At 45.7% G+C, this 14,502-nt stretch overlaps 2 protein-coding genes across 2 annotated transcripts in view; one reads left to right on the top strand and one right to left on the bottom strand.

The window, feature by feature from the left end:
- CCND3 (cyclin D3) overlaps positions 1 to 3,125 on the bottom strand; it is a 65,851-nt gene extending 62,726 nt beyond the window's left edge. The window contains exon 1 of the mRNA XM_054026823.1: positions 2,882 to 3,125. The gene's annotated coding sequence lies outside the window, so the exon portion shown is untranslated. The remainder of the gene's footprint in view (positions 1 to 2,881) is intronic.
- Positions 3,126 to 4,261: 1,136 nt separating this feature from the next.
- TAF8 (TATA-box binding protein associated factor 8) lies at positions 4,262 to 13,832 on the top strand. The gene is made up of 8 exons (XM_054026393.1): positions 4,262 to 4,312; positions 5,725 to 5,881; positions 6,828 to 6,926; positions 8,088 to 8,150; positions 8,998 to 9,122; positions 9,480 to 9,627; positions 10,673 to 10,815; positions 11,292 to 13,832. The coding sequence occupies exons 1-8, from the start codon at positions 4,280 to 4,282 to the stop codon at positions 11,433 to 11,435; spliced, it is 912 nt and encodes a 303-aa protein (XP_053882368.1). The 5' UTR covers positions 4,262 to 4,279; the 3' UTR covers positions 11,436 to 13,832.
- Positions 13,833 to 14,502: the final 670 nt, after the last annotated feature.

Genomic DNA, 14,502 nt, shown 5'->3' with positions numbered 1-14,502 from the left:
TATGTTGGGCGGTGGGTGAGAGTTGTGGGTGTGGAAGGATGCATGTGAGAGTTGTGAGCACTGATGTGTTAGTGTGAATGGGAAAGAGTGGTGGGCATCACTCTGTGCATGCAGACTCATGCAACAGCGTGTGCGCGCGGGAACCTCAGTACACGTGTGATGGCTTTACCAGTGTCCTTGCAGCTGATGCCCTCAACTGAGAAAGGAAGGTGGGGTCTGGAAGAAATACTACCTTGAGCTGTTATCGCTGGCCCAGGTCCCTGGGTAAGATTCTGCCTGCTCTGCGTAGCCTTCTGTTCTCTGCTATTGGTCAGAACTTGCGGTGGGGTGGGCTGGGGGACCTGCAAGCCCTGTTCTCTTCGGTAGACAGAAGAGGCCACTGAATGTAAAACACCAGAAATGTCAAGGGAAGGCAAACAAACCGGCAGCAGGTAGCTCTGCTCTGGGTTCTGCAGATACTGTGCGGGGACATTAATAATACTGTTGACCTGACAAAACGCCGTATGAGCCACCAGCTTAATTAGTATTGCATGATCACCAGGGCAAAGCTGGCACTACCTGTCTAAGCCAAGGTTGTAGCGTAGGGAGCCAGATAGGAAATCAAGGACATCTGGGTATTTTCCTAAATGCAACTCTCCCTAATGCTCCCTCTGATACAATGGACCCATTCTATGCAGATTTGTGCCTCTTGTGGTTATTGTAAGGGAGGTGGTATTGTCTAGTGTGGCCAGGACTCCTGGGTTCTATTCCAGGCTCTAAGGAAAGTGGATCTATTGGTTAAGTCCTTGGGATATGGAATCCTAAATTCTATTCCTGGTTTTGAGAAGAAGTATTGTTGACAGTTGGCTTAATGTATTGATGTTTGTAAAGTGCTTTGAGATTCTTTGGTGAAAGAGGCAATGGACATGATTATTAAGTGTCACTCTTGGTTATTGGTACGGAATTTTTTAAATATAGTGGAGTTTCTCTTCCCCGCCTTTTGTTGTTGTTGCAGGGGATTATTTTTGTTTTGTTACACAGAGTTTGTGGGGGGCCCATACCAAACTGGGGTGAAGCAATTTCCCCTTTGTTTGTCAAAGAGACTAAATGTCTTCATACAAACAATAAAACCAGGCCTGAAGAAGGGAGAACAAAGATGTTCACAACAGATTTCAGTGATGAGCTACCCAAACGGAGCCTTCCCTCTGCTTGTTTTTCAAGACTCAGCCCAGTCTTCCTGTGTGTCACAGGGTCTGATGAAGCCCTAAATTTGCCTAAAATTCCCCTTTACCATAGCACTCCTAAATACTAAATATTTCAAACTATGGGAAGGCAGGCTACCAGGCTTGAGGAGAGCAATGTTCAAATCAAGTAGAGGGAATTCTAAGGCCTGAGATAATAAAACAAATAGCAATAACAACAAGAATAATAATGCTTTGCATTTATATCACACCTTTCACACAAGGTTCTCAGTGTAATTACCACAGGTGGGTAGATAATATTAACATCCTTCCTGGCACATAAATGGGGAAACTCAGGCACAACAGTCACTGAGCCCAAGGTCACTGAGTGAATTAGTGACAGAGGCGGGACTAGATCCTAAGCTCTAAATAACACTCCCTCACTCTGTACTGTGCCCCCACCTACTTGCCTCTCACACGGGCTCCCTGTTGAAGGAACTATCTGAGTTTCTGGCCCTAATCTTCTAAGGACAAGGAGAAGCTGAGCTATTTTTTGTGGGATATTTCTCCTGGACTTAGAGCCTGTTGATGTATTTACACAGAGTAATTGCGCCATTGCTCAATGCTCTGGTGTGGTGCTTGATGTTCATATGCTCTCTCAGCCATCCCCACTCCCATCTCGCCATATTAGCATTTTACATCCATTCCTAACCTGGGTGTCACACGATGGAGTCCCTAGCTTGACAAATATATGACACACAGTGAATTAACATCATGGCACCCCAGAGATGCGTCACTTTCTTGCTATGGATTCAGGTGGGCCATATTACAGGTAGGTACCAGCTGTTTCATGTTATGGATGGATATCAGGTATGCCAAGCTACAGCTACAGATTCAGACATGCCACGCTAGGTACCACATAAGCCAAGGTGGAGGTAGGGTATGAATTCAGGTGTGCAGTGCTAATGGTATATACTTGGTATGCCACACTACCTCTTGGTTTGAGAGTCAGCTATTACTGTTATAAATGTTACTGGCTAAGCCTGACCCTGTGCTTTAGCTCCAGGCAGTAGCAGTGAGTTGAGGTTTTCATCCAGACTACCTAGAGCGCTCCTTCCCCTTTTCACCCAAACTGGTTCAGACCCATGTCAACAGTTAACCAGAGGATTCCACCATAAGGTACCAGTGCTAAGTCCTCCCACAAGTCGCTTCTCCCATGGTCACCTGTAATCTTGGTTTATTCATGAAGGTCCTGCTTTTCAGAAGTGCTGGGCTACTGCAACTCCATTTACAAGATGGAAGGACTCAGCACTTGTGAAAACCTTGCCCTGTGTCTTTTGCAAGAGGACACAGACATCTTAGCTCACTAATGGGCAGAAAAGCTTCTATGCCTCCACTCCAGCACTTCTGGCAAGGCTACACACACCTGCCGTGGGCTACAAAAGTTACTGCGTCACTGGTTTGTTGGGTTCTGACACCATCTGTACAACAAGGGGATATATATACATAACGAACCCTGCAGCAAGATCTACTTCCAATAAACAATCGCTCCCTGTCAAGCAACCACTCTGAAGTGTCTCTGAGATTCTTATGTTCGACCAACCTCTTTGGAACCAATTTTTTCCTGGTCCTTTGTTGTTTATGACATGAGATCTCTCTATTTCTCTTTCTCCTTTTCAATTTACACTTTACAGTAAAAATGCAACTAAATTGCCTCCTACCTTTCTTGACGATCAGGAAATTTACTTCACCGGACATGTTTCCTTTCAGCAATCCAGTCTTTTCTCTCCTCCACCCACTCCTTTTTCCACGGGTTACTGTTTTTGCTACCATTGCTTCTGAAAAACGAGCGCTGCGTGGAAACTGCATTGCAATCTGAATTGACCAAGATCAGGACCTTTAATTTCCAGCGTGGCAGCTGTTGTTTACATTTCTTTTTTGCAACACAGTTATTGGTTCCTAAGATGCTTCTCTCCCCCCACCCATGTAGTTAAACAGGAAGCAAGAGGTGGGAGCTGTAGGGGGGGGTTTCCTGTTCTGTAGTTTCTGAAGCACACAACCGACTTCTGATATTCACCAAAGTTTTGATCACAAGATCTGAACACCCTAGAAGGGAAATTGAAGCTGTGCTCAGAAAGCACTGCTTACTGAGAAACGACCCGACGAATATTTCAAGCAACCCGACCAGGTGATTTAGGCCCTTCATATGAGCTTAACAAAAGACTTTTTTTGTAGATTCAAACTTTCCACCTGTTGGACACTGAAACTCAGCAGCATCCGTTGAGATGAAAGGTTCTGCGTAAATGTCAGACATTTTATTGTGGTTGCAAAAGTGGTAAAGAAATGAAAACTATTAGCCAAACTGAAATAAAATAATTGAAATGGCATCAACAGGGCTAACAGCAGCTTCAGCTCTTTCCAGTCCAACATAAATAGCATAGTCCCTGAAGGACAACCCAACTATTCCTTGACCCCCTTATGTCAGAAAGGCAGAGAGCTCCTTTTTCATGGGGGTCCTTTCATTTGTACTGCAATTAGAGAGAATGGATAGTTTCTTTGTCTAGACAGGTACCTCATCTCTTGCACTGCATTGCTTTCTGGCAGCCCCTGTACCATATGACTAGGGTACAAACTGAGCGGATCTTTAACACATTTGGGGGTGGATCTTGGGGACACAGAAATTTGGGGAACAGTATTTTGGGAGAAGCAATGGAGAGAAGGGCTACTGCAGCAAGGTTTCCAGGATTTTTCGGTAGCGCACTGAACCAATCCCACACAAAGTCCTGTCTTCTTGAGACTGGCCAGGCTGTGAACTGGAAAAATAAATTAAAAGCGCCCTCGCAAATTCCACCCCTAAGCCAGCCTCTGTCGTCCCTTGATCAGCCGTGAAATAGTTAACAGTGATACCCTTTAAATTACTGGGTCTGTGCAATTCACACTTCTTGGAGCTGTTTCAGGCTCTATCCAGACTCAGGTAGACTAGACAGCTCCCCAGCCCTAGGCTCAGCACTATCCCCAGGCCAATAGGTTCTCCCTGCAGCCCCAGGCTCTCTTCAGGACTACAAGTCCCATAATGCCCCGCGCGGCCACGCACGCGCGTCGTCGCCCATGGATTCAAGATGGCGGACACGGTGTCCAGCGGCTCGGGCACGGTAACGGCGGATACCGGGGGGGTTAAGTTCCTTGGAGAACGGCCAGCGCACGGGTCAAGGTGGCCGGGGGACCGGCTTATCCGACACGGGTTGAAGCGGCTGCGGCCAGGGTGGGCGGCTTCGGGGCCTGCTGGGCCGAAGAGAGGGAGCCTCTGATTGGCTGATCTGCTGGAGTAGGCGGGGTGTGGAGCTGGTTTTCAATTGGTCGAAGTGCCTATAGCCGGATTGACCGCGGTCGCTGCCAATCACAGGAAGATTGGCGGGGGGCGCACGTGGGAGGGTCTTAAAGGGACAGTGTATGGGTGACTGCGAGGCGAGCCCCAGAGTACCCAGTGCCCTGGTAGGGCTTAGCACAGGGGTGGGATCCTGTTGTATCTAGTGTCTAGTACCCTGGCAGAGCCTGGCACTGGGAGGGGGATGTTAGGGACTTCACGCTAGGCGTGGAATGGAGCAGAGGAGGGGGCACATGGGGTGGGGGGGTGCCACACTTGGCTAGTGTCTGAAGCAGAGACTGGGGCCAGCTCACCAGGGTGCTGCTCCTGGTTTGCTACAGACTTGCTTTCCCCTCCCTGGGTCTCTGCCTGCCCGTGTGTACGAGGGGGCTAGTAACATGCTCCTGTGTAAAAGGGAGGCTCGTTTGTCTTTGGGATCCTCCTTCAGTTAGGTGCTAGAGAAACAGGAAGTGTTATGGCAGTATGGTGTTATCGCTGTTTTACAAGTGGGCAGTTGAGGTACAGAGATATTAATGGGCTGCTTTTCATTGGCATTGGATACCCACAACTGCCAGTGAATCAGATAGGAGGTGCTGTTGCTCATTACTTCTAATTTATTTCTATTATTTATTTGGCTTTCAGTAGCAGCTAAGTACTTTTCTAATGTACAAGACCTTGTCCCTAACTCCAGGAGCCTACAATCTGAGAAGACAAGCAAACTGTGAAGGGGAGATTAAAATAAACAATAAGTATTTGTTAAATCAAAGCAGAGCTGGATACCTGGCTCCTAGTATCCCGTAAACACTACACCACACTGCTTTGTTAAAGTTCCACTTGCAACATGCTCACAGTTCTGCCCCCGAGCACTCCAAATTGTTCCAGAACTGTGAGTCTAATGCTAGTCCCATCCCATCTGGTGACTTAGTGTGACAATGCAACAGAATCAGCGTGATTCCTAAGGCTTATTCCCAATCTGTTCTTTTGCCAGATTGGAATAGGAGTGGGTATTGAAGGCAGGGCTGAGGTGATACTGGCAGAGTTGAGGTTTGGGGAACTGGTATTAGACTCTTGCATGATATTCTTCTGTACCCTACTCCTCTGTGATCAAGTGGTGGTGTTTTTCACTTCTTTGAAGCCATTGTTACATCCTTTCATTAAAGTCTCCTGTTGTTTTTTTTGGGCTGGGATCTGTTTCTGTAGAGATCAGGAAGCAAACACTCAACAACCCCCGCAGATAATTATTACTTGGCTCGGAGAAGGACTCTGCAGGTTGTGGTCAGCTCCTTGCTGACAGAGGCTGGGTTTGAGAGTGCCGAAAAGGCAGCAGTGGAAACCCTGACGGAGATGTTACAGAGCTGTAAGTATCTGTATCACAGGTGCAGCTATTTCAAGCAATAAAGCAGAGATTTGAGAGGCCAGTGTAGTTTCTGAAATAAAATACAGTGGTCTTAAAATCAAGTATTCCCACTGGAAATAAAAATGAGCGGCCTTGATACAGCCACATTGCTATAATGTTAACAGACCTGACAGATCACCAGAGTAGTTAATTGCTTCTTAATTACTGAAGCTTTACATTGGTCTCTTTCTAAAGTTTAGGGCAACATTTTCAAACAGGCTTCCAATCTTAAATGTATATATTTTGCATGCACTTATTCATTTGTGTAAATGAGGTAACTAGAGAGAGAAAGGATGGTCCAGTGGTTAGGGCACTAGCCTAGTACTTAAGAGACTTGAGTTCAGTTTCCTGCCCAGCCAGAGACTCCCTTTGAAACTTTGAGCAAGTCACTTAGTCTCTCTTTGCCTCTGTTCCCCATCTGTAAAATGGGGGTAAATAGCTCTGCCCTGCTTCACAGGGTTGGTTTGAGGATAAATACAGTAAAGTTTGTGAGGTGCTGATACTCTAGTAAAGGGGACCATCGAAGTACCTAAGATAGACAACTATGCCCCTTACTTTCTGATTTGTGCACTCACTGCTTAGTATACATGTTTTTCTGAGTTCACAAACCTGGGGTTTTGTATGCTTGCAAATGAATGTGCTGCAAACTTTGTAGAAGCTTTCTGATTATTTGATCTTAATGTCTCCATTAAATGATGCAAGGCCATTTTTTAACAAAAGAATTAAAAATCCAGCAGTAAGACTTTGTATTTCAGAAGACCTTTTCTTTCCTTTCTAATCTCAATAAAAGGGCTCATTTGAAGCGCTCATCGGGTATAAGTGTCTGAAAGCAGGATTAGTCTGATATAAATCTGGAAGCCATTGTCTGTTTCAAATGTCCTTGTTCTGCTGGATGTTTCTTTCCCAGATGTGTCAGAAATCGGAAGGAGTGCCAAGTCCTACTGTGAGCACACAGCAAGAACTCAGCCAACCCTTTCGGATATTGTTGTTACCTTAGTCGAAATGGGTGAGTATCAGACTGGTTCACAGCAAGCCCCAGTGGTTGCAACATGAAGGATTGGGGTTGGGTGGAGGGTTGTTTTGCTGTGATTGCTTCTGCTGGTATTAGGACATAGCTTGTTTGGCATCCTCCAGCCTGACTAAGAATAGCATTGCCTTTCAGATAGGGGCAAACGAACTGGCAGCGGGCAGCTCTGCTCTGGGTTCTGCAGATACTGTGCGGGGAGCATTAATAATACTGTTGACCTGACGACATGCCGTGTGAGCCACCAGCTTAATTAGTATTGCATGATCACCAGGGCAAAGCTGGTACTACCTGTCTAGGCCAAGGCTGTAGCCTACGGAGCCAAACAGGAAATCAAGGACATCTGGATATTTTCCTAAATGCAACTCTCCCTAATGCTCCCTCTGATGCAGATGGACCCGTTCTATGCATTTTTGTTCCTCTTGTGGTTATTGTAAGGAAGGTGGTATTGTCTAGTGGCCTGAGCAAGGAGTGGGCCAGGACTCCTGGGTTCTATTCCAGGCTCTAAGGAAAGTGGGTCTATTGGTTAAGCCCTGGGGATCTGGAGTCCTGAATTCTATTTCTGGTTTTGAGAAGAAGTATTGTTGACAGTTGGCTTAATGTATTGATGTTTGTAAGGTGCTTTGAGATTCTTTGGCGAAAGAGGCAATGGACATGGAAATAAGTATCCTAGCTCCCCAGGGCTTACAAGGTCCATTCGTGTTACAGAAGCAGAGCGCTAGGTTCCTGAGCGGTTGGGGTAGGGTGGGGAGTGTAGTTTACATCTTTCTGGACGACGCTCAGTGGTATTAAGTTCCTCCATATTTTTTTGCCTCTGGTCTTCAGCTGGAGAGGGAGTTACTAAACTTTGAGGGTTCTGGAGAGAAAAAAGATAGACAATAGAACAGGAGGAGAAGGTGGTCTCAGTGATCCAGGTCTTAGTGGAAAGGCCTCATTTTGATGCTCAGGTATAAATATAGACTTAAATCATTTGGAGTTCTGTCCTATTCCCTTTGAAGTAAAGTGCAAAATTCCTACTGACTTCAGTGAGATCCGACTTGAGCCAAGAAGCAGTGTTTTCTATCTGGGCAAGCACCTGCATTCGTCAATCCTTGTTTTGTTGATAATAGCGTGATTTCTGTTTCCCCATCTCCTGTGTTTCAGGGTTCAATGTAGAAACTCTCCCTGCATATGCCAAGCGCTCCCAGCGGATGGTCATCACTGCACGTACGTGGAGCATCATCTAGCAAGGGAATTAATTTGTACTAAGCAAGTAAATTGGTGCCATGCAAAACAATAGTAGATAGATTGAAATGGCTGTTAAAGGGATTCTGTCAGGTGATGTTTGGTTGAAAATCTATGTATAGTAAAAACCAGATTTTATGGATCCTGACCAGTAGACTATTTCTATGGGACTTTATTTTGTTTAAAGTAATATTTTTAACAAATAAAAATCCCCCTTGAAGTTTTGTACCCTAAACATTGCAGAGTGGGGCTAGGGCACAACAAACAGAAGGTGAAATTGATGACAAACTAAAGAGAAATTGACTAACCTGTGGATCCACAAGTAATTCTGTGCCTGTAAATGTTGACCATTCCCAAAATTTCATGGACCTTAAAATCTAAGCTTGCGGGTATGCACTTGTATTCCGTACTCCTCCAGTCCCTCTGCGTGCACCCAAAGAGTTTCTGTTCTTTTGAGGCACAGTGGAGAGGACTACTCCTGGAAGAGCAGTTTATATTAAGATTTTCTGTAACTGACAAATGATAAATGAAGGAATAGGGCACCATTTGTTAAAGTAGTTGCTACTGTTCCAGTGTTACCCCATTTCCCATGTATGGTTTTGCTGCCCACATATTTACGTGGTGGGCTGAATGCAGTTCACTGTCAATTTAAACTAATCATTGTTGCTTGGAGTGATCTAGAATGGAGTCTGAAACTGTTTCCTAAGGGAAATGGTCTGTCCCTGGTTATACTATAAATCGAAATATCCGCTCGATTTCTGCTTACACTCCTCTTACGCTGGGGATTTGGCTGAACAATGATGACTAGGTTTTTATTATTTAACTGCAGCGCCTGTGACAAATCAGCCCGTGACTCCCAAAGCTCTAACGGCTGGACAGAACAAACCCCATCCATCCCACATCCCCGGCCATTTTCCTGAGTTCCCAGATCCTCACACCTACATCAAAACTCCGGTGAGTGGAAAAGACTTTACAAAATGTCATTCATTGTCTCTTTGGCATTGCAGCAGCAGCAACTTAAGCCCTTTTAATATTGGCCTGGTACCCATTTATCTAGGACACTTTCTCATTTACTGTGAATCATCACAGTCTTGGAAGTTCACTGGGCTGTAGGTTTCTGTATTTCTGAGCTCTGCCACTCTCTGCAAGGCATTGTTAGTTGAGGGCTCTATGTTTCGTTGTATCATCCGCTCACCAATAGTGTCTTTAACTTGAGTTGGCTGTCCTGCATCCAGTAACTATATTACAGAGCTAGTACCTGCAAGTCCTAAGTCTGTACATCTCATTGTTCTCTCCCTCCCTGCCCAACAGACGTACCGGGAGCCAGTTTCAGATTACCAGATACTACGGGAAAAAGCAGCGTCGCAGAGGCGTGATGTGGAAAGAGCTCTGACTCGCTTCATGGCAAAGACGGGAGAGACGCAGAGTCTCTTCAAGGATGATGTCAGCACGTTCCCACGTAAGAGCTATCTAAGATGCCCAATGCCAGACACTAGATAGAAATGATTTCTTTATCTATCTTTGGTTCTTGCATGGTACCCATGTAATATCTGAGTACTACAGACTCTTTCATGTATTTATCCTCACAACAACCCTGTGGAGTAAGGAGATACTGTTAGCCCCATTTTACAGATAGGGGACTGAATCTCAGGCCTCCCAAGGCTACACGGGAAGTGTGGGAGAGCATAGAATTGAATCTGGGTCTCCCAGGTGCCAGGCTAACATCCTAAATAAAGTTCCATCCTTCCTTTCTGATGCCATGTCACCAGGGTACATCTTACATAAGAGGCATAGTCTGATCAGGATGCTGTGTGCGAGGACTCTTGGGTTCTAATCCTGGCTCTGTCATGGACTCACTTTGTAACTTTTAGCAAGTCGCTTCCCCTCTCTGGGCCTGATTTACAAAAGTGCTGACCACCAGCAACTTCCTGTGAAGTAAAGGAGAGTTGCAGGCGCTCAGCTTTTCTGATTATCAGGTTTTCTGTGCCTCAGCTTTCCCACCTGCAAAATGAAGGTGGTAATATCCACCTCACCATAGTGCTTTGAGGTCCTCAACTGAAAAGTGCTGTGTAAGTACAAAGTATTATTATTCCAAGGGTGATCAGACCTCATACTTCAGGGCATAAGATGATTGATCCTCTTTGGGGGTCAGGAGGGATTCCTCTGTCTCGTGTACTGCATTGGTCACATGGCCAGAAGCATTAAGGAAGTTGTGCCCCTTTCTCTGAGGCATCAGGTACTGGCTGCTTTGAGGGGAAGGATAATGGACTTGATGGACCAATGTCTTGTTCCAGGACAGCAGCTTCTATATTTTTTGATTCCGGATGGTGGAAATATTGGCAGGGTGTGGGGGAGGGAGGAAGAGATTAAACACTGTTTGGGCTTTTTTAATAATATATTTGCTTCAGTGCTTCCTGATAGCTGCTGGCTTAGAAATAACACACATTTAATCGAGAAGCAAGTCTCCCAAGTTGCTAACTGTGCCCTCCTTTCCCCATCCCTAGTGATTGCTGCCAGGCCTTTCACAATACCGTACCTGACTGCACTTCTCCCCTCTGAGCTGGAGATGCAGCAGATGGAGGAAACAGATTCATCCGAGCAAGATGACCAGACGGACACGGAAAACCTACCCCTCCACATGAGCACGGTATGCCCAGGATCAGAAACTTGGAACTCCCCATTATGATCCTCCTTGGGTCTGATTCTCCTGTCTTGCCCTTTGAATCATCATTGACATGCTTGGGCAGAGTGTCAAGTGTTGATTTGGGTACCATTTTACATCCCCTTTGCACCAGTATAAATGACACGCAAAATGCCATAGATCTTTGTCATGCTTCAGCTCACAGAATAGAGCCTTGTGGCAGTTAATGTGGGATCCTGAATATATGGGGGCACTTTCACTGCTACCTCAGAGGAAAGAGGATTTCCCTAGAATCCTGTACTGTACTGATAAGCATCTACTTCCAGTAGGAAACAAGGATCATCTCCCTCAGCGCTGCTCATTGTTTGTTATCCTTATTGATCTTGGTTGCTGTGTATCTCTTTGGTCTGCAGACTCCGTGGTTCGCACCCCCTCAGCTCAGCTGGTCCTAACTTCAAATATTTATTGTTTTTACTTGGCAGGATGATTCGGGAGCCGAGAAAGAGAATGCTTCAGTGCTACAGCAAAACGCATCCCTGTCCGGCAGCCGCAATGGAGAGGAGAGCCTAATAGACAATCCCTACCTCCGGCCAGTGAAAAAACCCAAGATCCGCAGGAAGAAGTGAGCTGCAGTGAGCTGACCGCATGGAGGAAGAGGAGGCCCACTGGCTGTCCCATGGAGGTTTCCTTTGCTGCTATGAGTGACGCAGGACAAAGAGGGGAGATACTGCTGGTGGAGTGGCTGAAGCAGAGGGATGACCTCCTGTACATACCAAGCTACACTCTTCCTCCCCCTTTCCCCCACTGGCTTGGCATGGTCAGTAGGGAAGGGGTGTGGAAACCACCAGTCCTCACACTGGAATCAGCCCATCTACTCCAGAGAAGACTGAGTTGCAGCTGTGACATTCCTCCTCTTCATGGGATGGATTTATTCTGTAAGGAGGAGGCACACAGAAGGGTTTTCACTGCTTACCACTTCCCAGTGGACTGTGCAGAATGCAAGAATCTATGTGCTTCCACAGGCAGGTGGAGTCCTCGTCTAGACTCAAAGAAAGACTTGTCCATTCCACTCTGCCTGTTTGTATTGGTGTGCACAGGATTCACACCATGGTCCCTGGTTAGCTCTGATTTCTATTTGAACCAGAGATTGGCTTGAGCTGCTATGCAGAGCTCCATATCTTAAACTTCCCTGGAGTTTGAGGTTGTCCAAAGCTAGTGGTTCTGCCATGAAATCCAGACCCAGATTCAAACTTTCCCAAAGTTGCTGAATATTCAGAGTTGTTGGTGTTTTGGTTTGGTCTAAATCCCATTGTTCAGGAGCAATGGGCAGGGTTATGCACGTGTATCAGGGTCATGAGGGAGACTGCCCAAGTACGTCACTTATTCTAGTGTTTAAATGTGGAGGTGCAGAAAATGTTCACCCTAGTTTTTAAAGTGCATTTATAGTCAGCCCTTCTTACTCAACAGATCTGTCAGAATGGTTCCCTCTTAATCAATAGATCAGCTTCTTGTGTGTCTTTGTCTTATCGGTGCATTTCTCTGGCAAAAGTCCAAGATTTTTACACCTGGTAGCCATAGTGTTGGATTTCTCTCTGCTTTGCACAGCATCAGCTAAATTCCCTTTGCAGAGGCTTTATTCTTGAGGCGAGTATACAGTAAGAGGCAGAAGAATCCCTGGTGGGTTTTCAGTTCCCAAACTTTGTTTATAATGTTGGCAGTTAAAACAAATCAACTTTTATCTGGTAAACTGAGTGCATCTGGTGTGTCACTTAAGGGGAGAGGAATACATTCAGCGCTCCAGAATGCCATTCTTTTCTGGCTACAGCTGCACTTAAAAGCAGTAAGCATGCTGTTTATATCGCTCCAGTTAGAGAATATTTTCCAGCTGTCTGAACGGCAAGATCTAACAGCTGCTTCAGGCTCTCTTTCGATTCTGTTTGGTTTCAGTGCAATACAGGTCCCCTGAGAGTCTGCCAGCTGTCTGAAACCCACTGTGCTATAGGTTTTGGAATACGGAATGAGAATCAATTGACGGACTGTCCTTATGGCCAGTATTATGGTCCGTTTTCTCCTGTGGAAATACAGGGCTTTTATTCACTGGAAAGTCTCCTTTTCTTCAACGGTCAAAAAACACTGCTCGTTCTAGCATGACCTAGGGGTGGTATAAGTCTTCACTCAAGCCTGGATCCTGAGGCCTTTACTTAACTTTCACTCAGCCTTTATTCGGGCAAAACACTGGTTGACTTCAACAGTTTTCCTTGAGTAAGGATGAGTAAAACCTGAGTAGAGAGACTCCATGCTGCAAATGCTTGTGTAAATACATGGACCCAACCAGGGATTGCCCCTAATACCAAATAGCTTTCTCTGACTGCTAGTGCTAAATGAAAAGATGCCTTCGTGAAAATATTCAGCAGTAGCAGACATTTCATGGCAGATGAAATCATTGTGCCCATAGCGGTTGCAGAGGTCAGACTATCAATTGCAAATGGCTCGACCGCTCCAGACTGCCTTATTAAACACTATTATCATTGGAAGCGGGGAAGGTTCTGCTCTCAAGCACGTGTATACAAATTTAGCTAACCCACTACCCCTCCCGAAATTGGGCTGCCCGAGAAAGAAAAGTAGGCAGCAAGTTGATGGTTTAAAGCATTTTTTAAAATTAATTTTTGGAAAAATAGAAATGAAACACTTTAGAGCTATTGAAACTGAAGGCAAAATTGATCAGATCTTTTTTTTTTTTTTCAAAAGGCATATGTGGAAAAGATCCTGAGATGAAAAGTATCAAAATCTCATTCCCTTTCCACCTCAGTAAACCAGCTCTTTAAGCTCTCTATCTCTGCAATGAAATTGGGCGTGCTCAGCCCTTTCTGTCACTCCACTAACATCCAACTTACTGCGCATTTGGGCAAGGAACCAGAAGCCTATGGGAAATATCAGTATCTTGGTGCTCTACCTCCCTTTCTCTGTCCGTGCACATGGCGGTTTATACAGTTGCCCTTTCACCTATCACTCTCCAGCTACCCGGAAATAAATCCCTTTGTCTTCCATTCTCTTCCCTCGGTACTAGCTGGTTTGATGATTCCTGGAACAATTCACCATGCTGCCTCATGATCCTGTGATCAGGAAGCAATGCCCCCTGCAGGCTGGCAGCATTGCCCAGGTGAGCGGGTAGGGTGTTGTTCTCTTATGCTTCAATACTTTACCCACTGGAAGAAGTCTCATTGACTTCTCAGCTGAAGGACAAGTGTGGCATGGACAGGTGCTAGGGGGGAGTAATCACAACAACCTCTTCACTCAAGCCAATTCTTGTGCTGAGACCCTGCTTTCAGAAGGCAAGGGCTCTGCGTGCTGTGGCTGAGATGATGGAGCGAAGAAGTGTCCGTGCTTGGATGTGCCTTGTTTTTCTGCTAGAATCCTCCTCCCTTCAGAAAACAACCTTGGCCAAAGCAGTAGCTGTTGTAGTTAATGGTGATGTCACATCCCTCCCATGTCTAATCGGTTGAGGGTCAGAAGGGAGATTCTAAAGGCAGGCTCCCGCTTTGCTTGCAATGTGTGGGTTTCATTCTGTACCATCCAAGTCAGTGGGATATTTGCCATTGACTTCAGCAGGAGCAGAATTGGGGCCTAAATGCCACCAGTACCAGCATGTAAAATACCTTTTTCCCTGAGGTAGAATTGTTCCATCGAGGAAGA

This window comes from Malaclemys terrapin, chromosome 4 (genome assembly GCF_027887155.1).
Source record: "Malaclemys terrapin pileata isolate rMalTer1 chromosome 4, rMalTer1.hap1, whole genome shotgun sequence".
Classification (NCBI taxonomy): Eukaryota; Metazoa; Chordata; order Testudines; family Emydidae; genus Malaclemys; species Malaclemys terrapin.
This window is presented reverse-complemented; position numbering and strand designations above follow the sequence as displayed.